A 14,479-nucleotide genomic window follows, 5' to 3' on the forward strand; every position below is an offset into this window, starting at 1 on the left:
ATCCCAGGGTCCTGGGATCAAGCCCCGTGTCGGGCTCCCTGCTCTGCAGGAAGCCTGCTTCTCCCTCTGCCTGCCGCTCCCCCTGCTTGTGCTCTCTTTCTCTCTCTCTCTCTCTGTCAGATAAATAAATAAAATCTTTAAAAATTAAAAAAAAAATCAGACTGTCATTCCTAATTTTCTTGCATTTTCCATAGGCTCCTCTATTACCTTACCTCAGTGTCATTTACTCCAACCACAATGAAGAGAGCTGCATACTGTCGATATATCAGCTTAAAATCCTTAAATTCAATGAAAGAACACTAGAAAAAACACAATTAGATATTAATTCCTATGGTTGCCACGGATTTCTTCAAAATGGCCTGCATAATTTCTAGGTTCTGATTTCAGTATCGGTCAACACATTCCCAGAAATAGACAATATTAAAATGTTACACGATCTTGGTTGGTTGCCTGTTGGTTGCCTCCTCACAGTATTCGGGGGACTACCTGGAAGCAGTCTACTGGGAGGCAGAGAAGGAGTCTAGGAAAAAAGGTTTGGAGCATCCATGTGGGTTCCCACCTGTTCCTTCTCATTCCTTTGCTTTGCTCTGTGTGGAAATCAGCAGGCAAAGGTACTGAATAATTTTAAACTGCCTCCAACATGAAAATAAGCCAACATGACAAAGAAGATTATCTTCTTTGGGCACCTGGGTGGCTGTCACTAAGCTTCTGCCTTTGGCTCAGGTCATGATCCCAGGGTCCTGGGATCGAGCCCCGCGTCGGGCTCCCTGCTCGGCGGGGAGCCTGCTTCTCCCTCTCCCGCTCCCCCTGCTTGTGCTCCCTCTCTCGCTGTGTCTCTCTCTGTCAAATAAATAAATAAAAATCTTAAAAAAAAAAAAGATTTTCTTCTTTTCATCTCCCCTAGACTCTGCTGGAAGCAATTAGAGATTTAGTTTTGTACTATTTATTTATCTATCTATTTTTTTAACCATCGACCAATATGGAATCTTTATTTTATTTTTTTAAGATTTTATTTATTTATTTGACAGAGAGAGACACAGCGAGAGAGGGAACACGAGCAGGGGCAGTGGGAGAGGGAGAAGCAGGCTTCCCGCTGAGCAGGGAGCCCGACGCGGGGCTCGATCCCAGGACCCTGGGATCATGACCTGAGCCAAAGGCGGACGCTTAACGACTGAGCCACCCAGGCGCCCCTTTTTTTAAGGTAATTTCTATACATTTGGAGTATGAGAGTAATCCTTTTACAAATGGAACAGATTACTAGAATCGTACTATTTATTATTATTTTTAGATTTTTATTTATTCATTTGAAAGAGACAGAGAGAGCACAAACAGGGGGAGAGGAAGAGGGAGAAGGAGAAGCAGACTCTCCGCGGAGGAGGGAGCCCAATGCGGGGCTCGATCCCAGGACCCTGAGATCATTACCTGAGCCGAAGGGAGACGCTCAACTATCTGAGCCACCCAGGTGCCCCTAGTTTTGTACTATTTAATAGCCACTGAATAGCTAAATATACACAGCATACACACATGCAAAAAGAATCCTGATTTCTTTTTCCTAGACCCATGAAAAGAATCAATGTAGACTCTTATGAATTATTTAAAGTTTTGGCTTTTGTAGGGCAGATGCTAGACAAAATCTCCCATTGTAAACATTGCTTCCTATGAATTAACAACTAGTTTACCAGCACGGGCTGGTGGATAGAACAACTCCCTTCCCATTCATCTCTCTCCTACAGCCATTGTACAAAGGGGACTGGGAAGGCACTGCGTAGACAGGAATCGGATAGCAGCCTAAAGGCGCAGTGCTGCCCTTCCTTTGGACTTCTGGGTGTGCTTGACCAAATATGATTGCGCATGAACTCTGGCTATTTGCACTGGGATAACTGCTCTTGGGTGCCCAGATACACCTGGAGATGAAGCTGTAAGTTTTAATTATGAAATTTCTTCCATGGGAAAGCCATTTGACCATCTATAAAATGGAGGGATTTGAGGCTCTTATTTAAAATGAGGATAAAGGTAAGAAGTGCAGGACCACTCTGCATTTTTGGCTCACTGTAGAGCCAGTGTGATTTCTGCTCAGCTGGATCTTTCAAGGAAACACAATCTATCTGAAAGAACCGAAGAACATTCTTCAAAGCCTTTCAGGAGTTTCTGACAAAAAAAAAAAAGGAGCAAGCACCTTTGTGGATAAAATAAAAACTAAGCTGAAATTGTGTTACTTCAGTGCCTAATTATCCCAAAGCCCAGTGGATTCCTTTTAAAATCTAAAATAATTAAGGGGGCACCTGGGTGGCTCAGTCAGTTAAGCATCTGCCTTTAGCTCAGGTCATGATCCCAGGGTCCTGGGATCGAGCCTCTCGTTAGGGCTCCCTGCTCAGCGGGGAGTCTGCTTCTCCCACTCCCTGCCCCTCCCCCTCACCTCATGCTCTCTCTCTCTTTCGCTTTCTCTCTCTCTCAAGTAAACAAATAAAATCTTAAAAAAAAAAAAGAATTCAAAATGCTTCAAAAATATCTAATAATATATTCGTTCCAAAGCATATATTTCAAAGGGTAACGTATCGTGAAGATGGTGTTTGAAACTATGCAGTGCCTGCCTTCTGCAGAAAGATTCAAGAAGAATGCTTCTGGAGGTTATCTTTATTTAAAGTATGTGACTATTAACACAGCACTTTAATAGTTCCTGTTTCCCTTTGACAACTACATGAAGCAATGTGTGCCATGGCAGGCCAAAGTAGTAATTCAAAGAGGACTCTGAGATGTTGAGACTGGAAAATCAATTTAGAAGCCAAGGGAAACATAGTTCCAACATGTAACTTCTGAGCACTGATGTACCTTAATATTTTAAGACCTAGCAGTGGTTCCCACAGGCTTTCTACATATGCTGTGAAATGGCGAACTGGCAAAATTAATGGGTGATTTAAACAATCTTTCTGGGGGCACCTGGGTGGCTCAGTCGTTAAGCTTCTGCCTTCAGCTCAGGTCATGATCCCAGGGTCCTGGGATCGAGCCCCACATCGGGCTCCTTGCTCAGCGGGAAGCCTGCTTCTCCCTCTCTCACTCCCCTTGCTTGTGTTCTTTCTCTCGCTGTGTCTCTCTCTGTCAAATAAATAAATAAAATCTTAAAAAAAAAAAATCTTTCTGGGGGCGCCTGGGTGGCTCAGATGGTTAAGCGTCTGCCTTGGGTCCTGGGATCAAGTCCCTGCCTAGCAGGGAGCCTGCTTCTCCCTCTGCCTCTGCCTCTCTCTCTCTGACTCTCATGAATAAATTCTCCAATTAAACCTCTTTGTAAAAATAGACTCAGTTCCTAAAATTCTTATTTGTTATTATTTTAATGATTTTGTTTAACCTCAATTTTGACAGAATGGGTAGATTTGTTGTCATATGAATTTTTAACTTCCGCTTACCCCATCTACATCATAAAACAAGACAAGTTCAAATAAAATTTGTTTTGTTTTTTAAATCTTTAAATCTTAGTTCTAGGATTATGTTGGTGTTAAGTTTACAAAAATGATAAGCAGAAAAAAAACTGCGCTCTACATGAGAATCATGCTAGTATTCTCTCGCACAAAGTGGGTCTCGAGTGCTCACCTCTATACCAATCATCTGACCTTAATCTCTTGGCTTAAAGCGAGCCACCTGCTGGGGGCACCCCTAAGAGTTGTAAGGGCTAAATTCATATGGACAAAAAAAGAAGACATGTCTATTAGCTGGAATAAATTTGAGACAAATATGCTGACCTAAATAAGAACTCAAGGCTTTTCCCGGTTTTCCTTGTTGGTATTTTCCTTAAGGGGATATAAAGCGAGCGAGCTATGCTTCAGTCTTCATTCACTTCATTTGTTCTTTTCCCTAATAGCTGTTGAAGAATGTAGTTCAAAGAACTTGAGGGCCCTTGAGACTCAGTAATAACAGATCTGCCACTGCCTAGTTGAATGAGGAGATAAAAGAGAGAACCAGAAACTTACTTGTTCATTGGATCGGGAGAGACAGCTCTTTATGACTTCCGTTTCCAGAACTGTACGCTTATTGATCTCCACATGTTCATAGTATTTAGAAAGTCGGGTCTGTCCTTGTTTATTCACCATGAGGAAAAATTTTATCATTTTTTTTTCTGGGCAATATTTTTCCAGATAGTTCAAAAGTTATGTCAAGGTGTACCTGTAATTAGAACCTGAAGGATGAAAGAACAACAAAAAGCTAAGATCAAACATCACAAAGAATAATATTAGATGTGTTCTATAGATGAACCAGAAGTAAATAAAATGTGATCTGATAATACTGGTCTTCACTCTTAAGAATTAAATGAGGTTTTAATAAATAACTAAACATAGGGATGCCTGGGTGGCTCAGTGGGTTAAGCATCTGCCTTCGGCTCAGGTCATGATCCCAGGGTCCTGGGATCGAGCCCCACGTGGGGCTCCCTACTCAGCAGGGAGTCTGCTACTCCCTCTCCCTCTGCCTGCCACTCCCCCTGCTTATGCTCTCTCTCACTCTCTCTCCCTCTGTCAAATAAGCAAATCAAATCCATAAAAAAATAAGAAAAAAACCTAAACATAAATTTTCATTAGTTATCTTCCAAAACTTTTTTTTTTTAAGTAGGCTCCATGCCCAGCACAGAGCCTAATGTGGGGCTTGAACTCACGACCCTGGGATCAAGACCTGGGCTGAAGGCAGATGCTTAACCGACTGAGCCACCCAGGAGCCCCTCTAAATGAACTTTTAAAATATGGAATAATTTTACAGAAAAGTTGCAACAGATTATGGGATAATTCTTGGACTACATTTTGTATTATTCTTTGTCCTCCCAGTTCATCTCTTGTTTCCTAAACCGTATCAGACAGGTGGTTATCTCACAATAATTCCAAACACGAAGAGCTGGAAAGAGCCAGGCCCAAAGCCTGGGCTGCCGTGATCATCCAGGGCACAGGACAGGATGTTATGTAGACCAGCTCAGCCGGGGACAGGGCAGCTGTGCCATGGGGGAGGCCTGTGGTCATTCACTCCCTTTTCCAGGAAGATAAGCTCACTACTGTAGGTGGAACTGCAACATACTCTGTTTAGTCATTTGGTATTAAGTGCTGCTTTTATTCTCCTTACAAATTACTGCCAGTAAATTATGGCTGGAGACCAGTAAATTAAGTTACCATCCATTCTTTTATTCCCTCTCAGCAAAGATATTTTAAAACGATCTTCACAAAAGTTAGAAATTACAATCTTATACTCTGGATTCCAACTGCCAGCTAGAAGAAAGAGATATTGTCTTGGGCGCCTGGGTGGCTCAGTCGGTTGAGTGTCCGACTCCTGGTTTCAGCTCAGGTCATGATCTCAGGGTCCTCGGATGGAGCCCTGTCGCTGCTCCCTGCTCAGAGGGGAGTCGGCTTGTCTCCTTCTCCCTCTGCCCCTCCCACTACTCGCTCTCTTTCCCTCTCTCTCAAATGAATAAATCTTTAAAAAAAAGAAAAAGATATTGTCTCAAAGGTATTCATGGCCAAACCTTTGCCTTTAAATGCCCTGGCTGCGTTAAGTTTACGGTAAAATGAGATGTAAAATGATCCCACTGAGATGTTACACCAACGGATCAAATTGGTTTCCACCTTAACAAGCACAGCATTCCTTCCCACTGACTTCAGGAGCAAGGATGACAAACAAGGGTGTGTTGAATTGATACTCATTAGGATGCAAGCCTTGAAAATAGTAGCTGAAGGCATCTATAAAGGCTCGAATACATCATCTTTGTTTTGCATGCTCATAAACAATTACACAATTTGTAACTGTAGGATTATACAGTGGTAATAAAGTGGACAAGTAAAATTGTAAACTCTATTATAAAATACACAAATCCGAAATATATAATGTAGAGACTCAGAGACAAGTACATGTTTGAGAACAGAAGATGAATGCTTTAAGCACCGATCCTGGTTACTGATCATCAGGGAGGAGAGAAATCAAATAATTATGAAACTGAGGTAGGGTATAAGGAAAGAATATGCCTAGACAAGTGCTGGGAGTGGCCAGGGAGCAGATATGAACTTCCTTTGTTTATAAAACTCTTTGCATTCAAGGACACACAAGGCTGGGGAAGATGTTTTGATTGCCAGGACCTGGGGGACTCCACACCCAAGAGCCTGTGTGAATCAAGGACAGATAAAGAAGGGAAATTTCACTGGGGAAAGCCTTACACAAAGGATGCCAGGATACCTAAAGGCCAAGATGAGGGAGTTTGGTATGTCACAGTAGAATATGAGCAGATCAATGTCCCAAGACCCTATATGATACAAACTAAATGCCTAGAGAAAAGAGAGACTGGAACAATTGAAATGCATACTGAATTGGGTATAGTTTTCCTATTTCTGATGGTGTATTCTGAGACTGTCATCCAAAGATGACAGATTTTAACTTGGGTGCCAACTGTGACTAACTGTATTTGCTGCTTTGAGCACTGTGTTGGGAAGGATTCTGGAACTGTTCAGGTTCAAAAGGATGCTATGAACGATTAGTATGTCAGTTGCAGGTTAGGAAGCAGGGTGTGGCAACATATGCACCATATACCTGTCATCCCTGATGTGCACTCCCTTCATTTTGCAGATGCGAAAATGGATAATCCGAGATATAGAGTGAAGTCTTGGATCCTGGCCCCCTGACTCATAATCTGATGCTGTCTTTAATTTATCACATTACCTCTTTGCCTCACTCAGTGTATTAGTGTCATCAGATGTTCATTTAAGCTTACCAAGCATCAACTTCAGGTAGCTTTGGGAACGATCAAGTCAATACTCTCTAATGCTGCTGAACATTTAATTTGGAAAATACCAAACAATACAACGCATGAAAACAGTACAGTATGAAGTTTCTAGCAATCACAGTGGCATTTGGTGATGACTAATATCCTTTCTAGCTCTAAAGGCTTTTTATGTACCTCAGAATCAGATTATTGTAACACACACATGTAATATTAGACAAAAACATTTTTGGCTCCATAAAAGTGATTGAAATAAAATCCTCCAAATTAAAAAGCAAATTTCCTCCAGGGAAACATAAAGTCCTCATAATAGTATAATAGTCAAAAGCATGAACTGGGGCTTGACTGTTAATTTTGTGATCCTTGGCAAGTTACTTAACCTTTAGTACTCAAAGGTACAATGGGAATAATAATAGATAGTACTTACCTTCTGGGTTGAAGGATTAGAGGAGTTAGTATATGGAATGTTCTTAGAACTGGGTTTGGCAGTTGGCACATAGTAAGGGCTACATAAGCACTGGTCCTTTTCGGGCGCCTGGGTGGCTCAGTCGGTTAAGCGTCTGCCTTTGGCTCAGGTCATGATCCCAGGGTCCTGGGATCGAGTCCCGCATCGGGCTCCCTGCTCAGCGGGGAGTCTGCTTCTCCCTCTGCCCCTCCCCCCTCTCATGCTCTCTCTCTCATTCTCTCTCTCAAATAAATAAAAAATCTTTAAAAAAAATATATATATATCACTTTTTCTTCAGTGAAGTCTGCCTATCCCAGTCCCCTATTGCGAATCATAAAGAGCTAGCTACTATCCTTTCTTTTTTAAAAAATATTTTATTTATTTATTTATTTGAGAGAGAGAGCATGAGAGGGGGGAGGGTCAGAGGGAGAAGCAGACTCCCTGCTGAGCAGGGAGCCCGATGCGGGACTCGATCCCGGGACTCCAGGATCATGACCTGAGCCGAAGGCAGTCGCTTAACCGACTGAGCCACCCAGGCGCCCTTTTTAATTTAATTTTTAAAAAAGATTTTATTTATTTATTTGAGAGAGAGAATGAGAGAGAGAGAGCACATGAGAGGGGGGAGGGTCAGAGGGAGAAATAGACTCCCTGCCGAGCAGGGAGCCCGATGCGGGACTCGATCCCGGGACTCCAGGATCATGACCTGAGCCAAAGGCAGATGCTTAACCGACTGAGCCACCCAGATGCCACAAGAAGCTAGAGCACTTTATTTATTTTTTTATTTTTTAAGATTTTATTTATTTATTTGAGAGAGAGAGAATGAGAGAGAGTACATGAGAGGGGGGAGGGTCAGAGGGAGAAGCAGACTCCCTGCCCAGCAGGGAGCCCGATGCGGGACTCGATCCTGGGACTCCAGGATCATGACCTGAGCCGAAGGCAGTCGCCTAAACCAACTGAGCCACCCAGGCGCCCCGCTAGCTATCTTTCTTTGAACCCATTACTGTATCTTACAAAACTTGTCACCCTATGTAATCATTATTTGATTACATACTAAGCTCTCCTACAAGACCAGTGATTTTTACTTTTTTATTGTGACATTTTTATTGTGACCCAGCATTCAGGTACATATCTATCTGATTCAGTTATATATGATGATCACCAAACAATACCTACCCATACTGTGTGTATTGTACTCTGGTGATTTTTGTGACATTTTATAAAAAATGTAGTTGTGACGTGTTTGGGTTACATAGATATATGGATTTTTCTTTTCTTTTTTTAAGATTTTATTTATTTGAGAGAGAGCACACAAGTACGAGCGGCGGCGGCGCGGGTGCAGAGGAAGAAAAAGAAGCAGACTCCCTGCTGAACAGGGAACCCAGCGCAGGGCTCGATCCCAGGACCCCGAGCCGAAGGCAGACGCTTAACGGACTGAGCCCAAACACGCAGAAGGCACATACTATCAACATGATATATCACTGTTGAAACTGAACTTGATCATCTGGCTGAGACAGTTTTTGTTAGGTTTCTGTACCGTAAAGTTATCCCTCCCCTTTCCATACCATACTCTTTAGAGGGAAGTCAGTATATAATGTATTTTTTTTTTAAAGATTTTGTTTACTTATCTGACAGAGAGACAGCGAGAGGGAACACAAGCAGGGGGAGTGGGAGAGGGAGAAGCAGGCTTCCCGCCGAGCAGGGAGCCCGATGTGGGGCTCGATCCCATGACCCTGGGATCATGACCTGAGCCGAAGGCAAACGCCTAACGACTGAGCCACCCAGGCGCCCCGGAAGTCAGTATAGGTAACCCACATTTAAGGGGTGGGAAGTTATGTTCCATCTCCTTGAGGGGTAAGTACCTATGTAAATTATTTGGAATTCTACTGTGCAGGTGATCTGTCTACTGTACCCCATTATTTATTTACTCATGCACTTATTTTTATATCAGTAGGGACTCATGGATATTTTATTTTATACCTTAGGTTATAATACAATATGATCCAATGATTTTTAATTTCAGAAACCACTAAAGAACTGTGGCCCAAATAATCAAATTAAAAAAAAAAAAAAGAACTGTGGCCCAAAGTTTGAAAAACACTATATTAGAACATGAACTTGTGAGTAGGGTTCATATCTTATTTCAGATCTTTGCACAGTGCCTAGTGTAAGAGAATATCCAATAAGTGTTCGTTGAATGAATGAAATAATGAAGACTTTTTTTTAAGTGATAATTTTTCCTTAAAAAAAATCACATCACGGGGCACCTGGGTGGCTCAGTCGTTAAGCGTCTGCCTTCAGCTCCGATCATGATTCCAGGGTCCTGGGATCGAGCCCCACATCGGGCTCCCCTGCTCCACGGGAAGCCTGTTTCTCCCTCTCCCACTCCCCCTGCTTGTGTTCTCTCTCTCGCTGTCTCTCTCTCCCTCTGTCAAAACAAATAAATAAAATCTTAAAAAAAAATCACATCAGTGCTCAAACAAAGCAGACGCATAAAGTATCCTGGTATCCCAACTCCTGCCCCAAAGCCTGTCAGTCTTCCCAAAGATAAAACCAGTGTTTTTAAGCTTAGTGCATATTCTTCTAGACTTTCTATACATTTACACGTAAATATGCATGCATTTGTAGCAACTTTATTTTTTAAACCTAAATGCGATCAGACTCTAAAATGCCAAGTGACTAGCCTGGTGTTTATTCTCTTCTGGTACCTTTGAATGAACCAGGTGCACTCACAAAGCCCTGGCTGGATCCTATAAAAGGGCACTGAAGTGATGTGTTTTGGAATTCATCAGGAGCACTTACTGTTGACTCAGTCTAGTTCAGGCTTTTCTGGTCTTATTCCCCTTGATCCAGGGCCTTGGCTTCCATTCTTTCTCTGGCCTTAGTTCTTAATGGCCTGGCTTGGATTTCTGCAATGTTCCAGGACTTGACCTTTGGTATTTGCCCTCTGGCTGTGACCCCGGAAGCCTTTGGCACCCAGCCCTTGCTCTGTTAACTACCTTACAGAGTGGCAGTGTTTAAATGAGGTAAATGATGTAATTCTTGTAAAACATTTAACACACTGACTTCTTTCATTTCCTCTCTTATTGTGTATTAAACTAGAAAGGAATGCTGATAAGATTATAAGGAAACAGATAGGTATATGTATACATTGTGAGTGGTCCCTTAAATTGTTACAAATATTCTACAGTGTAACTTGATAGAATTTAACCAAAAAAATCATGAAAATGGTTCTACCGTTTAACTCAAGTATTTCTGTCTTGGGAATCTATCCTAAGGTATAATTTTAAATTCACAGGCATGAAAATATTTATAGTAACATTATTTATAATAGTGAAAAAATGAAACAAGCTCAGATATTACAAACTGAGAACCAAATGTTAAATGAACACTAACTTGATATTTTTTAACATTAAAATAAATATTCAATAGACTGTAAGAGGCTTTTTTTTTTTTTTTAAGATTTTATTTATTTATTTGAGAGAGAGAATGAGAGAGAGCACATGAGAGGGGGGAGGGGCAGAGGGAGAAGCAGACTCCCTGCCGAGCAGGGAGCCCGATGCGGGACTCGATCCCGGGACTCCAGGATCATGACCTGAGCCGAAGGCAGTCGCCCAACCAACTGAGCCACCCAGGCGCCCCCGTAAGAGGCTCTTAAGCATAGGAAACAAACTGAGGGTTGCTGGAGGGGAGAGGGGCAGGGGAATGGGGTAACTGGGTGATGGACATTAAGGAGGGCACATGATGTAATGAGCACTGGGTATTATATAAGACTGATGAATCACTGACCTCTACCTCTGAAACCAATAATACATTATATGTTAATTGAATTTAAACAAAAATTAAAAAAAAAAAGAAATATGCAGACTAGAAGAAAAATGGGAAAATGTAGATACAATAATGTCACCAAATCAGAATACCAAATTCTATACCCACATGGATTACAACTATGTAGAAGCAAGATCTGAATAAAGATTATAGAGACTAGACAGAAATCATACAAAAGCAAAAAATAAAACAAACAAGCAAACAAACAAAAATAGATTAGAAAGATGAACCTTGAAAACATCATGCTAACTCAAAGAAGCCAGTCACAAGGAGAATATTGTATGATTCCATTTACATGAAATGTCTGGAATGGGTAAATCTATAGAGAAAGTAAATAGATTAAGGGTTGCCAGGGGATGGGGGTTTGGGATGGGAGGTCTAAGAGGTATAGGGTTGTAATGATGGTTGAACAAATGTGAGTATATAAAAGCCACTGAATTGTACACTTTAAATAGGTGAATTACATCTCAATAAAGCCTGTTCAAAAAAAAGACAGACCAGACAATCAGGAAGAGCTCCCAGTGGCCAAAGCTGGAACAATCTGGACAACAAATAACATAGTATCAGATTATTATTTTTTTTAAAAGATTTTATTTATTTATTTTTTTTAGAGAGAGAGCGTGAGAGAAACAGCATGAGAGGGGAGAGGGTCAGAGGGAGAAGCAGGCTCCCCGCTGAGCCGGGAGCCCGATGTGGGACTCGATCCCGGGACTCCAGGATCATGACCCGAGCCGAAGGCAGTCGCTTAACCAACTGAGCCACCCAGGCGCCCCATAGTATCAGATTATTACCCAAAGTATAAAATAAGTATACATTAGTAGTACTGATTTAAATACATAATTGAATAAATAAACAGGACAGAAGAATCCCACCAACAGGTTTCCCCCTGCTGTCTGAAAGTAGACTGTTCCTGGGAAACCTTTAAAAACTAAGCCAAAATGGCAGTAAAGCAAAGAAGTAATTACTATTAATTTATATGGGGAAAATTTTTCAGCATTCCCAGACACAAAAAATAACCTCTCTCAGGCTTTTCTGATGCCTTAGGACACATCTTGCTAAGGGATGTACGAAATAAATGGTGAGACAGCACAGATGCTCAGGGACACAGTTCAAAGCTGTGGCAGCTTGATGCTGACATGCTGAGTGCGGGTCCCGGGGAAGGAGCTCGGCAGGGTCCCCCTGGCTGCCCCGGGTGCGCGCCGCCCCGTGACTGCTCACTGCAAAACAAATGTTCAACGCTATTTTTGCTTTTCGCCTTTTCTCGTAAAAGTGAAAATCCTCTTTGGACTTCTTTCAGTTAACGAAAACGGGTACCAAGTAGGTCTTTCATGAAAGTGAAAGGCTCTCAATAGGAGATACCTGTGTATCTGTTGAGAGGCTCTCCTCCAGGAGGTGGAGCTTAAATTCTCCCGCCCATTCACTGGAGGTTGAGCTGCACTTAGTGACTCACTTCCAAAGGGCGGCACGTGGAAACAGAAAATGGTATCCTCGCAACATTATCCAAGTGATGAAGGCTAACATCATCAGTCCTGTCATGTCCCCCTGATATGAGGGGATGAGAAAAGTACTTCACCTCTGTGGTATTCCTCCCCAAACCCACAGCCCCATTCTAATCAGGAAAATACAGTAGGAAAAAAACAAAACAAAGGAAGGGACATTCTAAAAAATATCCGACCTGTATTTCCCAAAACCGTCAAGATCATGAAAAACAGGGAAGTGTGAGAAACCATCAGAGATCAGAGGAGATTAAAGAGATAATGGTGACTACTTGCAATGTGGTATCCTGGAGGGGATCCTGAACACAGAACGGACATTAATAAAAAATTGGCAAGGGGCTCTTGGCTGGCTCAGTCGGAAGAGAATGCGACTCTTGATCTTGGGGTTGTGAGTTTGAGCCCCACTTTGGGTGTAGAGATTACTTAAAAATAAATAAATAAACTTAAAAAATTTTTGGTGAGGGGCGCCTGAGTGGCTCAGTGAGTTAAGCAACAGCCTTTGGCTCAGGTCATGATCCCCGGGTCCCTCGATCGAGCCCAGTGTTGGCTCTCTGCTCAGCAGGGAGTCTGCTTCTCCCTCTCCCTCTGTGTGTGTACTCTCTCTCATTCTCTCTCACTCTCGCTCTCTTTCTCAAATAAATAAATAAAATCTTAAAAAATTTTTTTTTGGTGAAACATGAGAATAGTCTGAGTTTAGTTAATAATAATGCTACCCATGTTGGGTTTTTTTAGATTTGATAAATGTACCACCATGATACGAAATGACAACATTAGGGGAGATGGGTGAAGATATTCAAAAATTCTCTATACAATCTTTGCAATTGTTTTATAAATCTAAAATTATTCCAAATAAAAAGTTTATTTTTTAAAAAAGGAGAGAGGGGCTCCTGGTTGGCTCAGTTGGAAAAGAATGTGACTCTTGATCTCTAGGTCATGAGTTCAAGCCCCACATTGGGTGTAGAGATTACTTAGATAAATAAAAAAAACTTTAAGATAAAAAAGGAGAGAGTTATAAGTATTTGTATTAAAGTGAAGAGGGTTTGTTTATTGGTGTGTCTGAGTGTATAAGTCTATGTCATATTGGTTATATTAGTTATATTTGGTTATATTGCTTAAATATTGAAGTTTTTTATCAGTATATTATAGATATTTAGGTATGAGGTTCATTTTTATTAACATTCCCCACAACTACACTTCAGGCTTTCTTATTTTCATTTAGCTAAGAAGCATATTAATTTTAATAGATGAGAGGTGGGTGTGTACCAATGTATACATTCTATAAATAGCTGACTATACCCTTTGGTTAGGCTCTGTTCTTTTTTTTTTTTTTAAGATTTTATTTATTTATTTGACAGAGAGAGAGACAGCTAGAGAGGGAACATGAGCAGGGGGAGTGGAAGAGGGAGAAGCAGGCTCCCGGCCGAGCAGGGAGCCTGACGTGGGGCTCAATCCCAGGACCCTGGGATCATGACCCCAGCCGAAGGCAGATGCTTAACGACTGAGCCACCCAGGCACCGCGGTCAGGCTCTGTTCTGACCTGGATAACCGCTGAACTCCCAGTAATCCTTCAACCACACATCACCGTTTGGGAACTTTCCCTCTTTTTCCCTAGTTCAGGGTTCAGAAAAGCTTTTTCTATAAAAGCCAGGTAGTATTTTAGGCTCTGAGGGCCATATGGTCTCTTTCTGAACTAGTCACTCTGCCCCTGCAGAATGAAAGCAGCCCATACGGTATAAATAATATATAAAGAAATGGGTGTAGCTGTGTTCCAAGAAAACTTTATTTATGAAAGCAGTCAGCAACTGGATTTAGTCTGCAGGCTATAGTTTGCTCTGCTATAGACCAGTGCTTATCAGACTTAATGAGCACACAAATCGCTTGGGGAACTTAGGAAAATATAGAATCTGATTCAGTAGGTCTGGAGCAGGAACCACACATGGAGGGCAGAGTATTAAAAGACCCATTAAAGTATACACC

General features: G+C 41.7%; 1 protein-coding gene across 1 annotated transcript in view; it reads right to left on the reverse strand.

Annotated features, from left to right (window-relative positions):
• The window catches only part of AP4S1 (adaptor related protein complex 4 subunit sigma 1), a 44,596-nt gene that overhangs the window by 15,184 nt on the left and 14,933 nt on the right, over positions 1 to 14,479 (reverse strand). Inside the window, exons 2-3 of the mRNA XM_021695778.1 lie at positions 3,963 to 4,168; positions 213 to 299 (exon numbers count right to left, since the gene is read on the reverse strand). Of these exons, the coding sequence (XP_021551453.1) occupies positions 213 to 299; positions 3,963 to 4,100 (225 nt within the window). The 5' untranslated portion in view covers positions 4,101 to 4,168. The remainder of the gene's footprint in view (positions 1 to 212; positions 300 to 3,962; positions 4,169 to 14,479) is intronic.

Source organism: Neomonachus schauinslandi, chromosome 9, assembly GCF_002201575.2.
Source record: "Neomonachus schauinslandi chromosome 9, ASM220157v2, whole genome shotgun sequence".
Classification (NCBI taxonomy): domain Eukaryota; kingdom Metazoa; phylum Chordata; class Mammalia; order Carnivora; family Phocidae; genus Neomonachus; species Neomonachus schauinslandi.